Genomic DNA, 24983 nt, shown 5'->3' on the forward strand with positions numbered 1-24983 from the left:
GTCTTATTATCACTTTTTGGTTGAGAAGCATGTGTTTTCTTTTCAGATAGGTTGTGTTTTGCCTGTTAAATTGTCCGTGTTAACAATATAATTAAGAATACCAACTCTCTTACTCCTTTTGTCAAAGAGAACAAAAGTCAGAAAGGAACAGGAAAGCACCTATGGCAAAGGCCAGCACTTGATTATTTCATATCACTTCATGTTAAAATAGGCCTGGAACATTTGTTGGACAAAGAACTTGCAAATACAGATGGTTTAAGGTTTTCTTGTCTTAGTACTAATTGCAGAGAGCAGTGTATTTTTCCAAAATACTTTGGTGAAGCTCTGGGCGGTAATTGCATATATTCCTTTTTAAGATTCCAGAGAATTAGGTCTGTTTCTTAATATGACTTGAAAGGTTCTCTTCTTGCAATTTCTTTGTGTAAAGTTTCTTTGGGACCAGCAACAGACACTAAGACGGTCTCTGCTTCTGTGCCATCAGTATGCTGAAGTTATCCTTGACCCTTTTGTCTTACGCAGATGGTGCAGGCTTTGCTTTCCCAGGGTATGCTTGCTTCATGGGCGTATGTATGTAAGAACAAACTGGCAGAGTTTAAGCTAGAGGTAGTTCTCATGAGAAAGATGTTTAAAAAGTAGCAATTATTCATGTGATTCCATTGCTGAAAAAGAATTCATGCTTTCTTTCAAGAAGTATCAACTTCTGCTCATTTATTAGATTCCACTAATACTCCAGAAACATGTTTGGATGCAATTATTTTTTGTAAGAAATATGTTCTTTGCCAGACAACATATTTGTACTGACAATTACATGTCAGTGAGCTGATCTGTTATATTTAGCTGAATTTAGTCTCTCCTGTTTGAGTTCTGGATGTGGATAGACACTTTTGTGTGTATCAAAAGTCTGCTGTCAGGTTTCTCTTTTAACATTATTCTTTAAAAAAAAAACAAAACAAAACTTCTATTTAAAACTCCACCACAGGTTTTTGTGTTGAATGGTGTTTTATACCTATGAATCATAAAAACTATTAGAATACATAGATATTAAGATATAAAGATTTTAGTATGTACTAGAATTAAGTTATATCCTGAGATACATAGCTGTCTCCCATTGAAATAACAGGAATCAAACACAGTACATCTGAAAAATATCAATCATGGAGTGGATTGGGTTGGAAGGGACCTCAAAGATCATCTAGTTCCAAGTCCTGTGCCATGGGCAGGGTTACCAACCACAAAAACAGGTACTAGATGAGACTTTTCAGTGCCACATCCAGCCTGGCTTTGAATACCTCCAGGGAGAGGATGTCCGCAGGTTATCTGGGCAGCCTGTTCCCATGCCTCACCACCCTCTCAGTGAAAAATTTTCCCCTGACATCTAATCTAAATCTTTCTTCTTTTAGTTTAAAAGTGTTCTCTCCTGTCCTATCTACCTGTTTTAAACATTGATTTACCTCCTGCTTATAAGCTCCCTGTAATTATTGCTGATCACTGTCAGATCTCCCTAGAGCCTTCTCTACACTAAGCAAGTCCAGCTCCCTCAGCCTGTCTTCACAGCAGAGGTGCTCCAGTCATTTTCATGACCCTTTTCTGGACCTGTGCCAACAGTTCCACATCTTTCTTGTGTTGGAGTCCCCAGGCTCGAACATGGTACTCCAGTTATGGACTCAAGAGGGGGACAGTTACCTCCCTCACTCTGCTCAGACTGTACATATATCTGGGATTTCCTGATCCAAGTGCAACACCTTGCACTTGGCCTTGTTGAACCTCATTAAGTTCACATGGATCCACTTCTCAAACCTGTCCAGTCCCTCTGAATTACATCCTTTTTTCTATTGTGTCAACTGTGCCACTAAACTTGGTGTTGTTAGCTGAGGGTGCACTCAATCCCATCATCTGTGTCACTGATGGGACATGCTATTATTATCAGTGTTGTTAAAGAGTGCTGGTCCCAGGACAGACTCCTGGGGACCCCCACTTATGACAAGCCTCCACCTGGACACAAAGCCATTGACAGCAATCCTCTGGCTGCAACCTTCAAATCACTTCCTTATCCACCAGTCTACTTTTCAAACCTATGACTCTCCAGTTTTTTTAGTGTGGAAGCATGTCAAAGGTCTTGCAGAAGTCAAGGCAGATAACAGTTGCCCTTCTTTTGCCCACCAATGCTGTTACTCCACTGTAAAAGTCCACCAGGCTGGTCAGAAATTATCTGCCTGTGTTTGGCTGTTTTGGATCGTCTGCTCATTCCTCATATCTTCCAGGAGCATCTGTTCCATAATTTTGCCAGGCAGAGTTGAGGCACACTGGCCTGTAGTTCCTCATGGCTTCCTATCTCTCCTTGAAACTGGGAGTGATGTTTCTCTTTTTCCAGTCACTGGAGACAGCCATGACTTCTCAAATATTATGGAGCATGGCTTGGCAACCACTTCAGCCACATCCTTCAGAACACTGAGTTATGTGTCATCAGGTCTCATAGAGTTGTAAACATTCGATCTCGTAAAGTAGTGTCAGACTTGGGTTTCTCTTACAGTGGGAGCTCCCACCTAGATGTTCAGGAATATGTGGTTTGGGCATGTGAGAGACATGAAAACCTGGCTGCCAGTGTGCAATGAGTCAGAGAACTTTTTCAGTACTTCAGCCTTCTCCATGTCTGTCATAGCCAGCTTCCTTTCTTATTAGGAAGTACACTCTCTTTGGAGTGTCTGTTCTGACTGTGTACTTGTGGAATGAAATTGGGCTTAAGCATTTTCTCAAATGAGTATAATGTCTGAACATAACTTTATTTCATTTTTCTGTAAGGTATTCCCTAAAAGGGCTCTGAACATAGCCAACACAGAAATGTGATGATTTCCACAAGTTACTGAATTTTGAGTTTCTTTACATTTTTCTCTTTTTCAGCTGTCTTTGAAAATAGCTGATCTGATGAGAACAAATAAATAAGGTAACTGCTGCAGCTATGATGCAGCCAGTCCACGTATGTTTAGGGAGCCTCAGTCTGTTACATGCTTTGTTTTGTCTCCTGCACTGCTGTTTCTGCTTCTGTAATCTGACCAGCTCAAATTTTGTTCTATGTCAAATTATCAAATACAGCCACAGCACTGCAGTAAATGGGAAAATGAGAAGGCAGACAGCAACATATTTATGATCTAAATTCTTCTTCTGTTCTAAGGCTGCTGACATTTTTGCATTTTACCAGTCCAATGTATGTGTTTAAGAGTTTTCTGCCTATGTTGACATTAACTGAACAACTGTATATTTAAATACATATATTAAATACATATATTTTTTATTGAAGAAGAATCTTTCTAAACAACAACAACAAACAAAAAAAAAAAACAGCTGATAATCTTTGTGAGTTATTAAGCTAAGTGATTATTGACATTAAGCTGTGGGCTGGGTTATTTGAATGATACTATAATTCAGCTTTAGCTACTCAGTGTTTAAAAGGAAGGAAAATACATGCCTTTGAACATTTTCAGTCTAAAAATAGTACAATACAAAATCTCTTGATAAAAAATGTATCCTACATATACTGAACAAATCAGCATCATATATTGGAGATTTTCCTTTATTAGGCTATTTTATGTCTAAATCCAGATTTCTGATACATCTCTGTCTCAATGACTCACTCATCTTATACAGAACACATATTCATAGAAGCATTACAGCTGTCTGGGACATTATGTTGCTGGTTCTTGACCCAAAATGGAGTTTGTTCCCATGTGTATATGCTTAAATAGCTTGTTCTATTTTGGATTAGAGTACCAGCAGATCTTTCTGACAGTACTTTGAAGGACAAATGTTCTAGTGAGCCACAGGAATTGGTTGGAGAGAAATATCTGAGATGTGGTTTAAGGCTCCAGAAAAAATACGTATTTTTTTAAAATAAAAAATGGTCTAAGCTCTGGTCAGTCAGCTAAAAAGCTTTGTGTTTACTTTTAGCAGGTACGCAGAAACATACAGACTTGAATCAGCACCAGTGTTTTGGATCAGTTTCTGCTTATTCGTGTGGTAGAATGAAATTGCTATGACCAGGTTACTGAAGTCTTAAAGGAAGCAGCTGAAAGTTAAGGATCTTAGTGAGCATAAAGAGCTTGTCTGTAGTTATGTATATTTCTTCTGGCTTCCAGCCAATGCTGATAACATAAAGGAGGATTTAAAGGGCATCTGCCAGATGCTTCCAGATCTGGAACTTCTGGAGGGAAATGTAGTCTATTATTGATTTCAAACACTTTTAGTGCAGTTGCCATAGAAATGGGTTTTAAAAATAAAAGTATTTTAGCCCTGCTTGTAGATGCTAAACTTTCCAGCAGAGTCAGTTTTAAATCTAATTTGAAATTCCTGTGTCCACTTATTACACAGTGACAAGTTTTTTTGTTTGCTTTTATATATTAGTTTTCCTGCTTAAAAAAAAAAAGGCACAAAAAATGTTAGTGATTCATCAAAACAGAATGATATAAAAAGGCCCCCTTTCCCCTCTCTTTCACACTAGGGGAAATACATACCTTTACTCAGGATTTAGTTGTTAAGCATAAAACCACAGTAAGAACATAACGACACATGTGCTGATGCCATAATTTTCACAAAGTATCAGTGAGCTGCTTCATTTCTGTTGTTCTGGTAGTTTCAAATGCTCTGGTTTCATCATGATATCTTTGTTTTTTTGTTGGTTTTTGTGTGTGTGTGTGTGTTTTGTTTTTGTTTGTTTGTTTGTTTGTTTATCTTAAGCTAGAGGAAAAGGTATTTTTGCTATTGTGACAACTTTTGATATAGTCCTATGCCTGTTGAATGGAATAGGAATGATAGAAACGGTCAAATTCTCTATGAGTAATTATTTTGATATTTTTCACCTTTCTATTCTGAACCAAGGAATCACTCCTTTGATCACATAATTTTAGTCTTTTGACATCTGAATGTGATACATACATGCAGTTCTTAGGGGGGTTTTAATCTTCACATGGATATTAAATCTGGCAAATCCCTTCAGCAGTGGAGTGGATTTCTTCATATTTTGATTCCTTTCTACTTATTGATGAGAATGCTGAAAATGCAGGGCTGGTGAGTGTTGTTATCACTAATGCTCAAATGTCAAACTTTGAGCTATTGTTATCTGCTTATTCTAAGATTTAAGCAGTGTGAGTTAGGTCTCTTCGGCAGTGGATTATTACGCTATCGTGATGTATTGGAAACTTCAAATTTTCATGGTTTTCCATGTTAATATGTGTATAAAGAAGAGAAGACTGGGTAGAGTTGAGTTTACAGAGTGTTTTGTCACAATGTCAGTTTCCAAGTACTCATTTTGGAAGTGTTCAGTGCTATTCTTAAGAACACTCAATAAACATCAATGAGTAGTTTATTGAAGGGAGAGAAGATATTATGAGTCTTCTTGGGGAGGATCTCAACAGATTTGATAGCAATGCCTTGTTTTTTTCTGTTCTGAACCTATTACTGGGAAGGCACTGATAAATCAAATACAGTGAGGAATGGTTATTGGAATTATTTTGTACAAAACATTTGAAAAACTTCTTTCTTTTGCACTTTTTCTACCACTGCCCGCTTTTTTAGATTTTTATTTTACACAAAAGATTCCTCTGATGTGTTGCTCATCTCCACGAGGGAGTGAATAAAAGTAGACTTCTGTATCCTGAGAACAATCATGTAACCCTTGTGTCTGTTTCACTATATTTAAAGTAAAAATGATGATACTTCAAAACTGGATTAACAGTCATAGTTTGGTCTAAATGTGTTTTTTTGAAACATTCATCATAGAAAAAATAAGTGCCTTTGAAAGGCACAAGCAGATTCTCCTACCTGTGTGCATGACTGAAGTAATTATCTAGAGATCTTAATTAAAATATTAAACTGTTATCCTTGCAAAACAATTTAATCTGAACATTTGTTCCATCCTGAGCATTGCAACATGGTTTAATTTTTAGATGAATAATATGAATTAAAAACCTTCACACTTCTTTCAAATGTTTGAAGGTTTACGTTTTGATGGTAGTTTTAACAGTAAAATTAAAGAGATTTATTTGCCTTGTTTTACATTTTAGTGATCGAGAGAGAGATTTCTTCTGATTCTGCTTACTTTCCAGTAGTGTGTTGGGCTTTTTTTTTTTTTTTTTTTTTTTGTTCCTGCCAATTGTGTGAAATGGAACATATTTTGGAGGAATGAATTAATTTTTTTTTTTTTTACAAAAGCTAAACTTTGAAATTACAGCTTTTTTCAGAGTACTGTCAAGATATTATATCTTGTTCTGTGAAAGCATGTGTTGTGTTGCGAATCATTATATTTTATATAGTTATATACAGTTCAGACTGACACGTGGTTTGTAGAAGTCTGAGTATTCTTATGTGAACTTTCTCCTTACAAACACATGCTTACTGCCAGTATGTTGTTGGTGAAGATTTGTTTTGGGAATAATAGGGGTCTTCTAGTAAAGATCAAAAGTTAGCTCATTTAAGTTGGTGGAGAAATATATGTAAGAACTTTCTGTCCTTTGGAAGATTAGATTCCTGAGAGTGCTTTCAGGAAGGAGAAAAGGACACTTCATATTTTCTTTTTGTCAGAGGGATTTGGCAATACAGTTGTTTTGTAGAAAATAAATGGATGAGATGTCTATTTTTTGATGGTTCTTATGTTTCCTTTGTCTGTAGTAGCATAAGGGATGGTTTAACTCCTTCCAATTTCAAGGGCAGTACTTTTTGTTGTGAGGTGACAGGCATCTAGTTTGTGCTGACTGCTTGTTATTTGCATAATATTGCAAATATTATGTCTCTGCTTTACAAAGGGTGTTACTAGTTGCTATGATATTACAAGTTAATAATTTTGGCTTCTAGGGCTAATTTTGAATATTGAAATTGAGCAATCTTATTTAATTTATCATCTATCTCATTCATGATATAATGCTGAACTAATATTTCTAGATAATTAAATAAATTCTGACATTTTAAAATTTATGTTACATAATTCTAGGACTTCAAGCATCCATAAGTTTACTTTTAAAACTGCTGTCTTCTGCTTAAAGTGTGTGAAGCTGAAGTTCAGTGTAGTTTTGTGAAGTGTAAAGAACCACTGTGAATTTGTTGGCATATTCTTTATCATTTGTTGCATACAAAGCTGTTTTGTCAAAAAAAAAAGGTCAGTTTTCACTGTCAGGAGTGTTTCTGGTACAATCACCGGTCTGTGTTAGCTGAGGGTCTATTATACATACATCACATGCTTCAGATAAAAAGAAAAAAAGAAAAAAAGCAACATATCAAAGGCAGTTTTTTAGTTTGGAGAGGAAACCAAGTTATCTCCAAATAACTTTAGGTGATGATGAGCTGTTTAAAATTTTCCTCAGTGCCTTCAGTAGGACAGTAATGCAGAGTGCCACTGTTTTTTATTTTGATTCTGTGTGATGTATTTGTAATGTTAAACATTACCTACTAATATATGTAAAAGCAGTAGATGTAAGTTATGTCTTGGAACAAATAAATTTGCAGATGAATTTCCTCCTTCTTAATCCCATGAATTAAGTTTGGTGTATCATGTTTCCTCTGCAGTGAATTTGAGACACTAAGGCATCTTATGGTTGTGCAAAGAGAACTGTCTTCAATCCATTACTCTTGCACAGCAACATTGGGCTAATATATCAATTTACTGGCATGAAGATGACTGATCTACAGCTGCTAAGAAACCAATCTGCCTTTACTGGAAGAAAGAAGTAAAGGATAAAATGAAGCTGTACCATAAGATTACAGTCTATATGAAGTCTTGGTTTCACATAATTTTCTGAAAAAAATGAATTATTGGCAGAGAGTGTATAATTGACATAGTTGTATTTACAGTCTGAGCAACGTCTTTTTTTAAAAAAAAATAACACACTGGGCACATACATGGAAACTCAAACCAATTGTTATTATGGCCAGTATAAACCAACAGTCTCTACTTGTTGCTATTGTATCTTTTACTTTTTCCAATTTACATAAGTCATTGTAACTGGAATGTTTGCAGCTAATTCTTAGTTAACTAATTTTTCATCTCCTGGAGATATAGTTGGCTGGAGAAGAGGAACTTTTTTCTGTCACTGATGAGCTCTTCTCTCCAAAGTTTGGAATAGAGCTTGGCAGAAAGATGCCATGCCATCCCTTCACACTTTAGGCCATGGGGAGGCTAACAGCTCCTTATTTCTACTTGCATCTTTGTTAACAGCTGGCTAAGATAGTATGATAGACCTAAAGTCAGAATCCAGCATGGAACCTCAATATGGAATGTATCTTTTTAATCATCCTGTGCTCCAAAAATGACATGAACCCACCTTGCCAAAGTTTTAATTGTAGACAGACAGTTGTGTACTCTTGACAGATATGCACTGATTGGTAACTGAGGCAAGTCTCAGTATTCTTATAACTGTCAAAAAATTCTGCTACAACTACAATTTAAAGTAATTACACTGACTATGGAAATTAACTTAATTTACAGCAAAGTGACTAGATTTGGCTTAAAAGCTATTAAGTCTTTGGAAACTTCAATCTGCACTTTCTGAAATGTCACACAATTTGCACATTTTTCTTCAAGTCTTCAAGTTCATAAATTCAAACTGATACAGATGTCAAATGCAATTTGAAGTTGAAAAATAATTTCATTTGATTAATGTTGACTGTATGGAATTCATAGAAAAAAAGCTTAACCATCTGAGAAGACACAGATTCAACTGAGCCTGCAAGGAAACTACCTGTCATCCAACTAACACTGTTTTTAAACTGGAAACCTGACTTTGTTTGGACTTAGTGGAAATGTTTGGCTCTTGGGAGTGGCTAATAACCACAAGCAAATGTGAAGGCTGTTCTGACAGGAATAGCCATTGGTATATCAGTGGAATTATTCTGAGAAGTACAGGAGTAATAAATAAATTTTTTACTTTGCTTTTTCTCTATTGTTATTTGAATCCCTGCTGAATAAAATTTAAATAAAAATTTAAAAGGCCATCGTTTGACCCATGGCATTGTATTTGTTGAGGCAGGGAATGGCCTATTTTTATCCTTCTGGACTTGTAAAAATAAATCTTGAAGTAATCATATGCCCCTTACCATTTCGTTGAATGTAGTGTCCTCAATTTAATAACTTCAGAAGTTCTTATCTATTTTTATTATTTATTCAATAAATATGCAAAACACAAATTATATGACCATATACATACAAGAGCTGCTCTGGAAGTTGTGCCTCCTGTGTTATTATGCTTGCGCATGACATTAAAGGTGGATGCTGGTGTTATGGAAGTAGAAATTGAACCTTTCCAACAGTACTCTGTAGCATGTTTTTGTTGTGCAGCAGTTGCAGCAGTCTGACAGAATGGCATCTGACATGATGTATATGAAGCAAAGGTGTGTCACTGAATACATCCATGTGGGAAAAAAAATGGCATTCATGGACATTCATCAACCCTTGATGAATGTTTCTGGAGACCACACAGTGGATGTGAGCACAGTGAGGCAGTGGGAAGTGTGTTTCAGCAGTGGTGACAGTAATAGTGGTCACCTTCACTAGTGCAGATGTTTATAAACACAACATGCAGGCTCTTGTTCATTGCTGGTGAAATACATAGCTAATGGTAGTGACTACATTGGGTTTTGCTGCTGAAAATTTGCTCTATCAAATTTTGTGTCAAATTTGTATATGTCATAGTTTCCATGGAAATAAATAAAAACTTTCAAAGTGACCTACCTATGTTGGAAGTATTCATAAGTGTTGAATGCAGTAGGTATTTGTAGAACACAATGCTGCTTGCTTCTTTTTGGCATCCTTAAAAATATTAGGTAAATGCATTCTGTGAAAGTATCCTAGAGAACAGGGAAAATACTTGAGTAAGTCCTTATGATGGACAGAAACTAATTTGTGGTTGTGCAAAAAAGCTAAATGGATGAAATTGTATAAAGTTCATTACTATGAGACATTAGGATGGTTTTTAGGCACAATAACTATTTCAAACTAAACCAGTTCTTACTGTGCAGTTCAGTAATAATAGCAGGATGACTTGTATGATGAACAAAATAATTTACATGCGTGCTTATATGCAGTTAAACTCTCCTTTTTCTATATGATTTAACAATAATAGCTGCATGTCCCTTATAATAGATACAATAATTTATGTGCACATTAATGCACTTCTGTCACTAGTTATGATCTAATTTAGTCTCATTTTTCCACCAGCACAGTAAAAGTAAATGTGTGTGAAAAAGAATCTGCATTTGGAAGTAACATTTTATTTGGAAATTGCTCCCAGTAAGGAGGAAAATTTCAACATTGCAAAGTGTTTGGTGTTCCCAGAAGACTTTGTTTACAGCTTTGCTTCTTTTAACTGTTAAGTACTTACTGTAATGAGAACAGATTGTTCTAGTTTTAGCCATTTACAGTTATGTTTTAATATTACATGATCTGTGGGCTACCATGAAGTTCTTACAAGTTGAAGGGCTGATACAACATGAAATGAGGCACCAAGTCTGAATGTTGCTTTTGTTCTGTATATAACAAATTAGTATTTTGACATTTGTCAGTGCTGGATTTCATTATTTGCTGAAAGGACTTTAGGAGGTTTGACAGTGTGAATGGTTTGTCCCACAGACTTTTGAGAACTGATAAAGGCATCTTTGTTCTTTGTGCAAAAGCACAACAGATATCTTATTGACCTGACACATAAAAAAAGGGAGGCTTGTGTAGCTGCTCTACAAAATAAACAAAAAAAAAATATTTTGAAGCCATTACTTGTTCTTCTGTTATTCTCTCTCTTCTGTTATTCTTCCCCCCCCCCCCCCCCCCCCTTTTTTTTTTCCTAATAGCATTAATCATTCTAATGAGCACTGGGTCTTCATTCAGTAAATCTAAAGCTTATGTTTTACATCAGGTGCTTATACATGAGGAACAGAAGTACATAAAAAGAGGTAGCAGGACTAATTAGTTGAATTTCTATGGCCTGGACCATTCTTAAGAAGGGGAAGTGCAGATTGTTGTGTAGTTTATTGTATATACAGGGGATATGTTTTCAGCAGGAATGGAATGTTGGAGATCAGAATATACTTGACAGTATTGATTTTGCACCTGTTTTTAAGTAGAATAAATAAATTTAGCAAGTGTATTTGTACATGCCAATTCTGAAAAGCAAGTACTGTGGGTGGTACTACATATTAGCAAAAAGCCTATCAATTACTAACCAGATAGCTGTCTTCATCTCACTATTTACTCCCATGTATAGTTGATCCAGGAAGCAGCAGTAAAGTAGATACAAACCAAACTTTTTGTAGAAGTGGATCAGTACCTCTTTTATCGTATAAGAAGTTTTCATCACTTAAAAAAACTAAAAACCCAACAGCTGTGGACTTGACCTTTTTATTTACTTTCCACTGAAATATCACTGAATCGTAGCTCTCATTTATCCTGTAATATTAGGGATCCTGTAATGTTAGGGAATTCCTCAATAATTCAGGTATCTATCTGGAGTCTTCTAGGTCTTCAGGTGAAATATTTGTGATAGAAAACTGTAAAAATCAAGAGCATTCCTTAGTTTTGCAATACTAACTGTACTTTGTAGAGATTTAATAAGAACCACCTCTGCCTTCAAATATTTCATTTCCTTGCTGTTTTTAGAACAGTGATGCCAATGGCATTACAATGAGAAAAATAATTTTCAAAAATTTAAAGAATAAGTAATCTAATTTCCTTGTTGTTGTTCCTGTTGTTTTTTCTTGACAATTTACCTACATTGTACATATGAATAAATACTATCTTCTGCGTAGTAAATGATGAAAAAAAAAAAAAAAAGATACCTTCATTATTTTATCTTGTCTTATTCAAGTCCTCTTTAGAGATTTTTCAATGTACTGGACCTTAGCTTGGAGGAGCAGATACATTTTGCTCCTTCTGTCTGACTGTTTATCATAGTAGGTTATTCACACCTTGTCTCTCAGCACTGTTTTCATATTTGTCAGAAACATCACAATGTAATAAAATTGCAGTGATGAAAAACTACAAATAACGAAATCTATCCATGACTGAAAAATTGCATCCATCAGTGATAAAACTCATAGTTTAGACTGGAACTGAGAGATGTTGTTTGACAGTTCATCATACTAATCACTTCAGTGGTAGTATAAAGAGGAGTTTGAAAAGACTCTGAAACAAGTTCTGTCTGCATTGGTCACATAATCACAGAATGTCCCAGGTTGGAAAGGATCACAAGGATCATGGATCTCCAACCCTGCTGTCTGGCAGGGCCACCAAACTTCACGTTTACTAGACCAGGTTGCCCAGGGCACCATTCAACCTCGCCTTAAACACCTTCAGGGGAGGGGCATCTACAACCTCTCTGGGTGAGCCAACACCTCAGCACTCTCATTGTAAAGAACTTCCCCCTAGCATCCAACCTAAATCTTCCCTCCTTCAACTTAAAACCATTTCCCCTTGTCCTGCTGTTATTCATCCTTTCAAAGAGTTTATTCCCCTCCTGTTTATAGGCTCCCTTCAGGTACTGAAAGGCTGCAGTGAGGTTACCTCACAGCCTTCTTTTCTCCAGGCTGAACAAGCTCAGCTCTCTCAGCCTGTCTTCATAGGGGAGGTGCTTCAGCCCCCGATCATCTCTGTGGCTCTTCTCTGGACCTTTTCCAACAACTCTGTGACTTGCTTGTACCAAGGGCTCCATACCTGGACACAGTACTCCAGATGGGGCCTCAAAAGAGCAAAGAGGGAGAATCACTTCCCTGTCCCTGCTGGCCACCCCTCTCCTGATGGAGCCCAGGATACCACTTGCTTTGCGAGCTGCAGGAACACACTGCTGGCTCATGTTTATTTTCTTATCCATCAGGAACCCCCAGGTCCTTCTCTGCAGGCTGCTCTCACAGACTACTCTAGTGCCAAGGACTACTGTACTATATAAAACAAGTGCTTCTCTTCAGTGTATGAGAAGGAATCAAATAATTATCACTTGGAACCATTTTGTATTTCTAAAATGAGAAGAATGAGTGCCTACATCTGTATCTGTTTCTCTGGTCTTCTTTAGATAATCTTTTAACATTATTAATCATAATGATCCAGAGGAGGGGCACTAAGATGATCAGAGGGGCTGGAGCACCTCTCCAATGAGGAAAGGTTGAGGGAACTGGGCTTGTTTAGCTTGGAAAAGAGAAGACCCTGTGAGACGACATTATGGCCTTCTGATATTTGAAGGGAGAATATAAACAGGAGGGGGAATGACTGTTTACAAGGATAGATAGTGATAGGACAAGAGGGAATGCTTTTAAACTGAGACAGGGGAGCTTTAGATATTATGAGGAAGTTTTTAATACAGAGGGTTGTGGCACACTGGAACAGGTTGCCCAAGGAGGTTGTAGATGCCCCATCCCTGGAGGCATTCAAGCCCAGGCTGGATGTGGCTCTGGGTAGCCTGTTCTAGTGGTTGGTGACCCCACACATAGCAGAGGGATTGAAACAAGATGATCATTATGGTCTTTTTCAACCCTCACCATTCTATGATTCTATGATCAATGTCTATGATCCATTCTTTTATGGTAACTTTTTAATTTTTAATTTTGTTTAAACAAATGTTTGAGATTTATTTTAGTTTATAAATCAGTTCTAGATGAGTGAGAATGAATACAAATTTTCATCATCTTCTCTGGAGGTATTAAAAATCTGCATAGTTGCAATTCAATGCAGCATGTTGTGGGAACATGGCTTAGCAGGGTAGTAGGACTAGTCTCCAGAGGTCCCTTCCAACCTTAACAATCTTTGAGATTCTGTGAGAAAATGTTCTAGATATTCCAATGGAGTTTCCAAGCTATTATTTTTCTTAACTGTTTTAACATATTCCTTTTTCATTTTCCCATTTTACAAATGCTCAGAGACATATGGTTTAAGTTTCATATGAAATCTAGAATTTAACAAATCCAGAAAGTAAACTAAATATTCAATTTGCATGTTAATATGAAGTCATTATTGAAATTAGTGGGATTAATGTATTTTTTCTTCTCAGTCATACAGAGAATTTTCTCTTCAGCCTCTGGATCTCCTTTGGGATACTACATATGTCAGCAGGAGAAATATTTTTATCATTTTAATTTCTTTACTGCTTAGCTATAATAATTTAGATTGATTTCCAGTCAATCATTTAAGAATAAAGAAAAAAAAAGCTAACTGAATTGTATAGCTTACATGACTTCTCATTTGGAAACATCAGGCGTGAAACAATGGAATTTTATATTGTGATTACTTGGGAAAGAATTTGTAAATTGGTTGCACTAATTCGCAAATTATGTTTAGTGTTAACAATATCAATAGAAGAGTAATTGCATTTGAGATGTGAGTGTTGGAAATAGAGCTTGTGCTTGCTTTTGCCAATATATTAATTAAGTATGAAAAATTAATACTACTTCATACAGAATAGAAAGCTTTAGTCCCCAAAATGTTCTAGTTTGTAAGATTTTTTGACAGTATTGTAACAGTTACTAGGAAGCACAGTGTAGTTGATTTTTATGACATTTCCATTTCTTCATGTTTTTTTCAGTAGGAGGTTTCAAACAAATTAGAATGAAAACTTGGTGGCCACTGAGAAAGTTTTGAATCTATAATTTATTCTTTTTACTCTGTAATTTTCCATTTTTATTTTTTTTCTTTTTTTTTCTTTTTTTTTCTTTTTGTACTACAGCAGGCAGTTAGGTTAGTACACTGGTAATACTTGGATCTCAGGCATAAGAGAGAAACCTGCATGCAAAATATTTCTCTCTTGAATTATTTCCCAAGTTAGAACACTTGAGGCAGGTAGGATTTATTACTATGACATGACTACATATTATCAACTGCAGATAAGTTATTTTGTCTTGTGAATTTTGTAAAATCTCAGTTAAAAATTTTGTCATAACAGTGTGCTCTGTAGGTGTGAGAGAGATGATGAGACAGCACTGTTTAAATAAATTGCTTGCATTATTACCAGACTGTTCATTTTGTTGCATGTTCTGATCTCAGATATCTATGGAAATACTTGTAACCCTTGTCTGGGAAGTGATGTTTTCTGTCCACTATTTTAAGATAGTATATTTTGGTTGGATTATAGAGGACAATTGAGCTGAGCTGCAGAAGAATGCTCAAAACCAAACCAAACCAAAAGAGAAAAGGAAAAGGACCATTTTTTGCAAGGCTGGTGCAAAAATGAAAACCTCCAGAAATATTTCTTGTCTGCTAGGTGTGTGCTTTGTTGACCAGATAAATAAATATCTTGGATTAGTACATACAGCTCTGCATTTTCTCCTTGAGGTCCCTGAAAGTAAAAATATGAAATGTGAATCCTGCTTTTAAACTGACCATTCTGTATTATTCAAGGAAGTTGATGTATCACTCTGTGTGGGTATATATCCCACAAAGAGAAAGTAACATAGTCTATATCTTATTTCACGCTTATCTAATATTTAAAGAGCTAATTCAGTAGCCTGGTTTACTTCTTGCTCCTGAGCAGCAGTGCTGAGTCTTGCCTGAGAGGCACTCTTGTTTATTTGTATTCTGACTGATTTGATTTACTGCAACAAAACAAGCAAAACTGAAGTAGTTGCCTGCCAGTCCATGGGGCAGCTCAAGTGTTCAGATCAGTGATTAGATGTTTTCTTCTCTGTAGTATGAAGTTTGGATGTTGAATTACAGTATTTTGAGATTGGTTAATATGATCCTCCTTCAAACACAAGGCTTGCTTTTCTACCCTGTTGCCTACTCAAATGCTATATTATTGTAGGATTTATGGCAGCTAGTCATTTGCTCTAGAAAATTCATCTGTAATATCCATTCACTTGATTATTTCCCAGTATGATTACAGGAAAAACATCTTTATGAAGTTTCCAGTAGGTCTGGCACAATGCTCAGAGTATTCTAACTACAGAATTCTTATCTATACAACTGCATCTGTGTGTATGATTGAGTTTCTGACAAAATGTAAACACGGAAGATCAAAAAGGGTTGTTCATCTCTGTTGTTCTCTTGATACTAAATTGTAACATGCACTGGAATTCTGGTGATTGGTTGTGGCATGTACTTGTGTCTGCATTCAAATGACACAAGTGTTCTCAAATATAAAGTAAACTAACATTTGATGGCTAAACTTAAAGATCTGTAGTCTTGAAGGTACTACCACCGTGCTTCATTTCCCTTCTAAAAGAAAATAGTTGAAATGCAGATGATGGATGCCTAGAGTTAGTGCAGCAGTAATCTGCAGGTGGTGGTATATAACATCTGTAAACATAACAGAAATTGCCTAACAGCAGAAAATGAGCTGGGAACTGCAGAAACTTGCAGTTCAGTATAAGTGTTTTCCATAGCAGAATAAGTGTAAATAGCAGATATTTTTTCTTCCAGTTTTTTTCTTTTATTAGTTGAGTACAAAATAGAGAAGATATAGACTATGTTACTTTCTCCTACTGTGAAAAGCAGATGTTTAGGGGGCATCTAAGCCTTCATTTCACTTTTGTTCTTGTAACAAAGGGTGTTCTCCTTCCTTTGTGTTTGAATAAATCATCAACTCTTATTATCAGCTGGTATCTTTCTAGCTTGTTTTAGGTTGTAGTAAGCACAGTGCTTTACTTTATGTGGCTCTTGTTTTTTTGGGTAGTGATTTGTTTTCTTCATAAATTGTTTCTCCTTCCTTTATTTCCAGCTTTGATCATTTAACTGATAAATACCTGCTGCCTGGATTCAACATCTAATGATTTTGTATTGTCCTGGTTTACATATAAATGCTTCTGTTGAAATAAACCAGTCTTGTAATTTGAAAAATATAAAAGTTTGGTTTAAGTTACTTCTTACAGGTAATAGCTGTTGTGTGGTTGAATATGAAACAACTGCTTTGCTGATTTTTAGTTTGATTCTCTGCCAAGCAATGATAAAGTAAATGCCTGAGCTGTAAACTGTTCGTCATGACCTAGCATGCATATAGTGATAACAGAATGACAAGGCTAATAAAGCCTACATATTGTTATGGCCATGCAATGGATGTTACAACAGACCTATGAAGTATTTTGTCCTTCATTTCCCTTGTGCAGCCCACACATCATCTTCTTGTCACAGAGTGTATTGCCTGGAGGGAACCATCTCTGTGGAACACGTCTGTGCCATGAAATTGCTCACTCTTGGTTTGGACTGGCCATTGGTGCTCGTGATTGGACTGAAGAGTGGATAAGTGAAGGGTTTGCCACTTTTTTAGAAGATGTATTTTGGGCTAGGGCTCAACAGGTAAGTTGATAACGCACTAGTTCTTGATTTAATCATGCAGAAATCAAAATTAGATATGAGTGCTGCTCTGAAAGTAATGCCTACGATTTTATTATGTTGGCCCGAGATCTAAGAGTTGGATGTTGGTGCTCTGACAGTAGAGTTGAACTTTCCCAACAGTAATTTGTTACATTTTGTTGCTGTGTAATGGATGGCAACAGAGGGGCAGTCTGACAAAATGGTGATTGACATAGAAATGTGTGTGAACCAAGGGTGTGTCACTGAATTCCTATATGTTGAAAAAGTGACACCCACAGACATTCAAAATTTGCTCAATCAAATAGTTTTATTGTACTCTTTGTATCTCTCATCATTTCTGTGGAAATTAATAGGAGGCACTACTTTTGGAGCAACTTTTTTGTGAATTAAGTATTCATAAAACCTTTGTTAAGAGGGTAACCTGCCTTATGAGGCTGTCTTTTACAATAATATTGGAATTTGAAGGCTAACTTGATTTAAAAAGAAAAAAAAAATAAAAAAAATCTTTCCTTCCCTACCCATAATCAGCTCTAATCTTTACAGAGGTAAAGATCTCTGCAAATAAGAATGAAAACATCTATTCATTAATTATTACCTTCCCACAAACATACCACTTAAATATTATCATTCAGTTATCAAACATTTGCTAAGCATTCTCTCCATTTGTGTCGTGCTCCTAAAAGTGGAATAATCAGCAATGTCTTCTTATTAGCTCTTAGAGAAGTGGGTATAATTGTAGGTGGGTTTTGTTGTTGTTGTTGTTGTTGTTGTTGTTGTTTTGTTTTGTTTTGTTTTGTTTTGTTTTTTTAACAACTGTATCTGCAGTGTATCTTTCATTGCTTGCACATTAAAGGAAAGCAAGATCATTTACTCCCTGGTAATTTTTTCACTAAGCAGCTGTCGCATGATGAAGGAAAAGAGCAGCAGGAATTGAAAGCTTTACTTCGCTGGCGGCGACTCAGAGATGAGGTGCAGAACTCTGAAGAAGAGCTGCAAGTTTTAAGGTAAAGCTGTGATCGTGTAATTTTTGCTTTTTCATATTCTTTTCTCCCTCTTTCTCCCTCCATCCTTGCTATTTTCTACTGTTTTCTCCTTTCAAAGTATATACATGTGATTAAATCCACTACACTTCCTTACTTCCTTCTAAAGAAAAAAAGAAGAGTCAACTTAAATTGCTGAGGTTATTCATCTTCTCTAAAATGCAATTACTTTTCAGTTTATTACAGAAAGCTCTCCAAAAACATGAGATTTAGTTTGGTATAAAATGTCTCTAAGCAGTTTACAAGAGTTTCCCTCTATCTGAGGGGGTGAGGGCAAAAGCTATTTCCTGAACAGAAGTTCGTGCTTGAAGATGCAACAGATGTATTTTCTATGGCTGAAGACAGGCACATGCAGGAGTATGGCATCTAACTGCCAAATCTGAATAAAATGATAAGACTAAGATGTGTATGCATTGTAAATTTTAAAAATTGTTCGTTGAAGGGCCAAGGTATCTGTTACAAATTGAAACTATCTTGTAGCTAGCAGGACAGAGGGAGTGATTGCCCCCCACTGCTCTTCATGGAAGTACTGTGTCCAGGTCAGGAGCCTCCAACTCAGGAAAGTTGTGGAACTTTTTGTTTTTTACATCTGTGATGTAAACCTCACAGATTAGAGAAATCTGATGTAGCCTTCTGGTATGTCAGCCATTCCTCCCAGCTTTTTATCATCAGCAAACTTGATGAGGGTGGACACTATCCCCTCATCAAGATTATTGATGAGGATGTTGAACAAGATCAGACCCAGCACCAGTCTGTGGGGAACACCAGTAGATACAGGCCTCCAACTGGACTCCACACTGCCAATCACAACCCTCTGAGCTTAACCAGTCAGCCAGTTCTCAACCCACCTCACCATCCACCCATCTATCCCACATTTTCTCATCTTCATTATGAGAATGTGGTGGGAGACAGAAACAAGTGAAACTTGCTGAAATCAAGTCAGACTACATCCACTGCTCTCCCCCCATCCACCCACCCAGAACCAAAATCATAGAAGGCCACCAGGTTGGTTGAGCATGACCTCCCCCCAGTGAATCCATGCTGATGACCTTCTTCTCTTCCAGTTGCTTGGAGATGGCATCTAGAACAAACTGTTCAACTTTCCAGGGAAGGAGGTGGGATGGACAGACCTGCAGTTTCCCAGATCCTCCTTCTTGACCATTTTTAAAGACCAGAGTGCCATTGGCTATCCTCCAGTCTTCAGGCACTTTTCCCATTTTCCAAGACCTCTCAAAGATGATAGAGAGCAGTTCGGTAGCTCCCTCAGCCCACTTGGATGCCAATGAGGCCCATGGATTTATGTACACTGATGTTGCCAAGATTCTCTCAGACTATCTCTTCTCTCACCAAAGCAAAGCCTTCCATTCCCCAGACTCTCTCACTTACTCCTAGGGTCCAGGATTCCTGAGTAGGAGTGTTTTGTGTTTTCAGTTATCTTTTTGCAAAGAAGGTGTTCACTATCTCCATATCTCCATCTTCTCAGCATTCCCTGTTGCCAGAACACAGAACACCCCCCCCCCCCATTTATTAGGGGACCCACATTTTCCCTAGGCTTCCTTTTACTGTTGATACACTTTAAAAAACCTTTCTTATTATCCACTGTCTCCTTTCCCATTGGTAAAGGACTTTGTATTAGAAACAACATAAAATTTAAACAGCATTTTCTTTTTCTATTTTAAATGGTTACCTTTTGTCTGAGAATTTAATGTGTGAAATGAGTTTGTTGTGTTCAGGTTATCAGCATAGCACTTAAGAGGAAAAAATGGCTTTACACTTTGCAAAAGCATAGTAAGAAAGCACTACACAGGCAAAAAAAAAATTCTCAAAGCAGATATGGATTTGAAAGAAGTTTTACTGTTGTGACTTGCTTTTGAGAAGAATTGGGAGTTGTGGTCTGAAGAAGTCTGCACTCTGTGGCCTGTGTTGTTTTTATTCACTTGAACTGGAGGAATTTATTTGGTTTCTGAGTCTAGCCATTCAAAATCCAGCAGGAGACTTAAAGAGGTTGGTTCAGTCACAGGGCTAGGCAATGAAGACAAATGTCCCTTCTCAGACTACTGCTAGCTGGGATATTTTTGGAATGGAAAAAGCTATGTTTTTGTAGCTTCTCTTTAGTCTCAGTTTGTGCTTGCAAGAGCCTAGGAACCCTTCAGACTTCACTGCCGTAAATTTATTGAACACCAGATTCTGTGTTATGTTTTAAAAGTAGGCAGTGAAGTAGTTTGTTCTAGATTTGTCTGAAAACCATATTATGCTATAATGAGATGATAATAGCAGGCTGGCAACGTCGTTGGATACAACAAATGAGAATGAGCTCAAATGCAGCAGCCATGAATACAGAAATGTAAGAAAAGAACTGCTTACCCTTGAAAGGCCTCAGGTAGGCAGGGGTCTCTGGCAAGGGATGCTTTCATCTCTACTGCCAACTTCTAAATGAGGTCTGGAAAGGAGTGGATCCAGACTCTATCCCTTCCAGTCCCTCAGGTGCATTGCTTGCACCTGAGCTTCCCTGGTTTGGCCTTGCCTTTCCGCCAGTTGCTCAATCACTGTTTTAGGCCACGACTTAGCATTTCCACTACACACCACAGCTTTGGTTCCAATTATATTGTATTATGTTGTGTTATCTCACATTCTGCTATTATGTTTACTACGTTGGTTTTCTGCCTTAGTTCATTGCTGCAGTTTTATTTTTAGGACCATCTCCTTACTCTTTCCCCTTTTTCCCCTTGACCCCTCTCCCAGGGTATGAATCTGTGGGTCCCTCAACCCCATATTGTTATGAAACAGGGACAAATCAGCCCACAAAATGTTGTGTTTGTAAGGTTTGCTCTTTTAGAACTTCAGAATTTTTCTTCCAACAACAAATGCCAAAATGAAAACTAGAGAAGTATTATTATTGTTGTTATTATTATTATTATTATTGTTATTATTATTTCTGCAGTGTATTACATGTGAATGAAATAATTTTTTCTTGCAAATATAACTGTGTAGGCTGTTAAGCCAGTGCTCAGGTATAGGAAGAGAATCTGTATTTGAATAAAATGGCTGCAATATCCTTCTCTTTCCTTTTGCTTAAAATGCCTTTTTTTCTGTTTTGTTTCTCTTTCTTCATAATGTGTCTGCGCACTGTAGGATGGCATGTAACATAATGTCAACCTGGCTGTAAAGATAATACACCAGCTTGGTAATGGTTTTCTTTTCTACCCCATCTGAACTAGTCACAAGTTTTTAAGTTACTAGGGCATGCACAGTAGTTCAACTATGAGAAGATGTAATCTATTTGTTATTTCTTACTTATGCAAGACTTCACTAGTCTTTTACCATTTTAGGCCTCACAAGGAGAGTACGGGAGAAGTGAGTGAATCTGGAGCATCCATTGTCAAACATGGTCTTAAAGCAGAAAAAATCTTCATGCAGGTTCATTATTTGAAGGTGAGTTTTGTAAGCTGATTTTTATTGAGATTGCTTTACTATTATTACAAGGACTTCTTTTTTCTAGATATCAGTGTATTCATAACCTCCTATTTGTTTTTGGTTTAATTTCTTGCAGGGTTATTTCCTATTGCGGTCTCTGGCAAGTACATTAGGAGAGGCTTCATACCTTGCATCTTTACGAAAATTTGTCCATAAATTCCATGGACAGCTTGTTCTTTCTCAGGTACAGTGCTCGGGGTTGTTATTCACATTCTGAAAAACAAAAAACATTAATTTTCCATTTGACTATTCAAAGGAATACTTCTGGTTGTGGTGGAAAATGAACAGCAATTGTGGCTTAGCAGTATTGATGATATTCCTGCCTGTTAAGAGACAACACTAATTTTTAGTGTGATATATGTATCTGATTCCTTGCATGTATCACATAATGTAAGCAATAGATTGAGTTTGTTTTAGGCTGTCAGCTTGATACTTGGTCAATATTCATAGGTTCTGATGTTCTCAAATATAGATCATTTACTCTCCTGTAATAGTCTCTTGTATTCTTTTAATTTCTGGATTTTGGTTGTAATCAGTATCTTTCTGGATTACTCTCTTTTCTTGAGAGAGAGGAAACAGGGAGTAGGAATGTAACTGAAAACCTCTATAACGCTTGTTACATTTTCCCTTTATTCCTTCCTCTGTGTGTTGCTTCATTTAGTTTTCATTTCAGTTTTTCTTATGAGAACTGCCTCCTCCCCACAGTCAGCGTCACTAACACTGTTTGGCATTACACACACCTTTATTACAGGTTTACAGGTTTAAACCTTTAAAGGTTTTCTTATCATGCTCCATACTCTCATGCTGTCTAAAACAACCTTTTGTCTCTTTCTGTTGCTGAAGTATTAACCACAAAGGATATTTAAGATGCACTGTTTCTTTCTTTCAGTAGATTTTTTTCTGGCAGTGATAATGTGCAGTGGCAGCCATGAGCAGATGTTCTCAAAGAAAAGGATTTCCTTCTCAACTGGTGAAGGCTTTGCTTTTGAAAAATAGCATTGAATTAGGAATCAGTCTGCCCTTCCAAAGTCCACTTCATATATGAATCACTTGCACTACAGACTTAGTCTTTACACTTTCCTACTTGACATAAGTGTTATATAATTATTTCATGCGAAGTAGAATGGCTTCAAAAGGAAGCCCCGGTGGCGCAGTGGTTAAGGACGCCGCCTTGCAATACTGGGGCCCAGAGTTCGAATCCCCCCTGTGGCGCAAGTGGTAGAAGTGCCGCTCTGCTACACAGAGGCTCGAATCCCAGGGCTGGACTCGATGATCTCTAAGGTCCCTTCCAACCCGCACGAGACTATGAGACGATGAAACTATGAAAGACTGAGCAAGTCACAGCACAGAATACTGTAGCATCTCTTAGGTACAAAACTCAACTGCAGTTATAGTCAGAAATTGACCTCCCCCAGACCTTTCTGAAAAGGTCCTGTAACCTCTGGCTGTATCACTAAAAGAGAAGTAGCCTTCTCCTCAAGTATATTGTTTTGAGAAAGGAAAGACATAACTCTCTAAACCCAAAGTTCTAGGAAACTTTTCACTTGTGATGAAACCAGCACAGCATCTTGTTGTAGCTGTAATGTTGTAAATGTAGTCATTTGTGGAGGTGTGTGAATCAGTTCACTGAAGTCATCATTGTTAAAAGCAGGCCTGGAACGGCATGCCTGGAAAGCAATGACATGACAAATAGTTGGCCTAACTAGGAGAGCAATGTGATGAGAGTGAAGAGCAGGAAAAGAGAGAAGAGAATGGGCATGGGTGAATTTCTGAAATTAGTTTCTTTGTTGAAAACTGTGTTTTGTGGAGTGACAGTTTAAATCTTAAGGAGGATTCAGGATGGTGAATATCATAGATAAACATCTCCTTGCAACACAGTCTGTGGTCTCTGCTCTTGAGGGAATGGAGTCTAACACATTCCTCTTTCTTCCAGGGCAGTCATTCTTTGCTCAGTGAGCCTGGTATTTGGTTCTCACTCTGAAGGGGCCATCTGTCTCCACATATCTTTAAAAATAACTCAGTGGCCTGTGGGTTCTTTTATGTGTCAGGTCACACAATATTGCTCAACTGCAGCAATTCTGCACTGTAGAGGTAGATTTGGGGTGCTGAGGCAGTTAATTTTCCACTGCTACAGCTGTTTCCTATGTTGTGTTACTTAGACCCTGAGCAGCTGTACTTAGCATAGAGCAGAAAACACCAGTGACTATACAAGCTTTGTCCCTATAATTGTGTCCAAAATCTTGTGTCAAGCAAGAGTAAGTGATGCTTTTATTTTAGTTTTCCTAGGCTGCATTTTATTTGAATATGTGCATAGCTATGTGCTTAATGTAGATCAAAAACAGGTTCTTTACTTATTTGAAGATATTTGATTTGGTGGATTTTGATCTACTGTGTGCTGTACTGTAAAAGTACATTGATTATATACAGTACATATTTTTAGCAAGAGCTGGGTGTCTTGAACATTCCTAAATGGCTTTACTTGAGAATCAGGTATAAAGAGGTGATGCTTTTTGTGTTTTTACCTTGTTTCGTATCAGCCTAAATCCAGTTTTTATTGAAGCTGACAGGAAGAGTTAATCCACTGTTTAGACAAGTGTATAGATGTATATTAAGGGTGAGACTGAATTTTAGCATGATCCTGTTGTTTGATTAGTACGTTAAAAAATGCAAAGCAGATAGGACTGAATCCAACCATAAATGTATTTACTATCTCTGTAAGAAGTCTTAAAGACTGTTGGTATTGTTAGATAAATAATCACAGCAGAAACTGAAAATGCAGGAGCAATGAAGTCAAGTTAGTATAAAGTTTATTATTCAGATTCCTTCCTGAGTGAACATGCTGTCCATGTTTAAAAGAATAAAAAAATTAAAATAGATTGAGGTGTGAATGGTAAGTTTAAAAGTCATACTGTTGTACTTCCACCTTGTCCAAAGTAATTGTAGAGGTTCCCAGCTTTAGGAATTGTGGGGAGGGGGAAATGTCAAAGTAGCGAAAATAATTTCCCACATTCTGAATGCCAGTCTTGTTTTCAGTGGTGTTCATAGTGCTTTTCATAGATCAGAGCTGCAGGTGCAAGGAAATGACTTCAAATATGAAAGATTAATCAATGCTTTTTTCCCTCATTTAGATTGCATGCTCAGTATGTTTTTAATAGTAGTTTTTGTTTCTTTTAGTTGAGTCATTAATGGACAAGTCTGGAATCTCCAAG

General features: G+C 36.9%; 1 protein-coding gene across 9 annotated transcripts in view; it reads left to right on the plus strand.

Moving 5' to 3' along the window:
* Positions 1–24983, plus strand: part of AOPEP (aminopeptidase O (putative)) — a 175935-nt gene that overhangs the window by 59566 nt on the left and 91386 nt on the right. For 8 of the 9 annotated variants that reach the window (XR_004305705.1, XR_004305706.1, XM_032441530.1 and 5 more), the window contains 4 exons: positions 17053–17242; positions 18155–18264; positions 21630–21732; positions 21851–21958. Coding sequence is in view for 7 of the 9 variants with exons in the window: in XM_032441530.1 (XP_032297421.1) it covers positions 17053–17242; positions 18155–18264; positions 21630–21732; positions 21851–21958 (511 nt within the window). In the remaining 2 variants the exon portion in view is untranslated. The remainder of the gene's footprint in view (positions 1–17052; positions 17243–18154; positions 18265–21629; positions 21733–21850; positions 21959–24983) is intronic. The other variant, XM_015849266.2, reaches the window with a different exon arrangement.

Source organism: Coturnix japonica, chromosome Z, assembly GCF_001577835.2.
Source record: "Coturnix japonica isolate 7356 chromosome Z, Coturnix japonica 2.1, whole genome shotgun sequence".
NCBI classification, from domain to species: domain Eukaryota; kingdom Metazoa; phylum Chordata; class Aves; order Galliformes; family Phasianidae; genus Coturnix; species Coturnix japonica.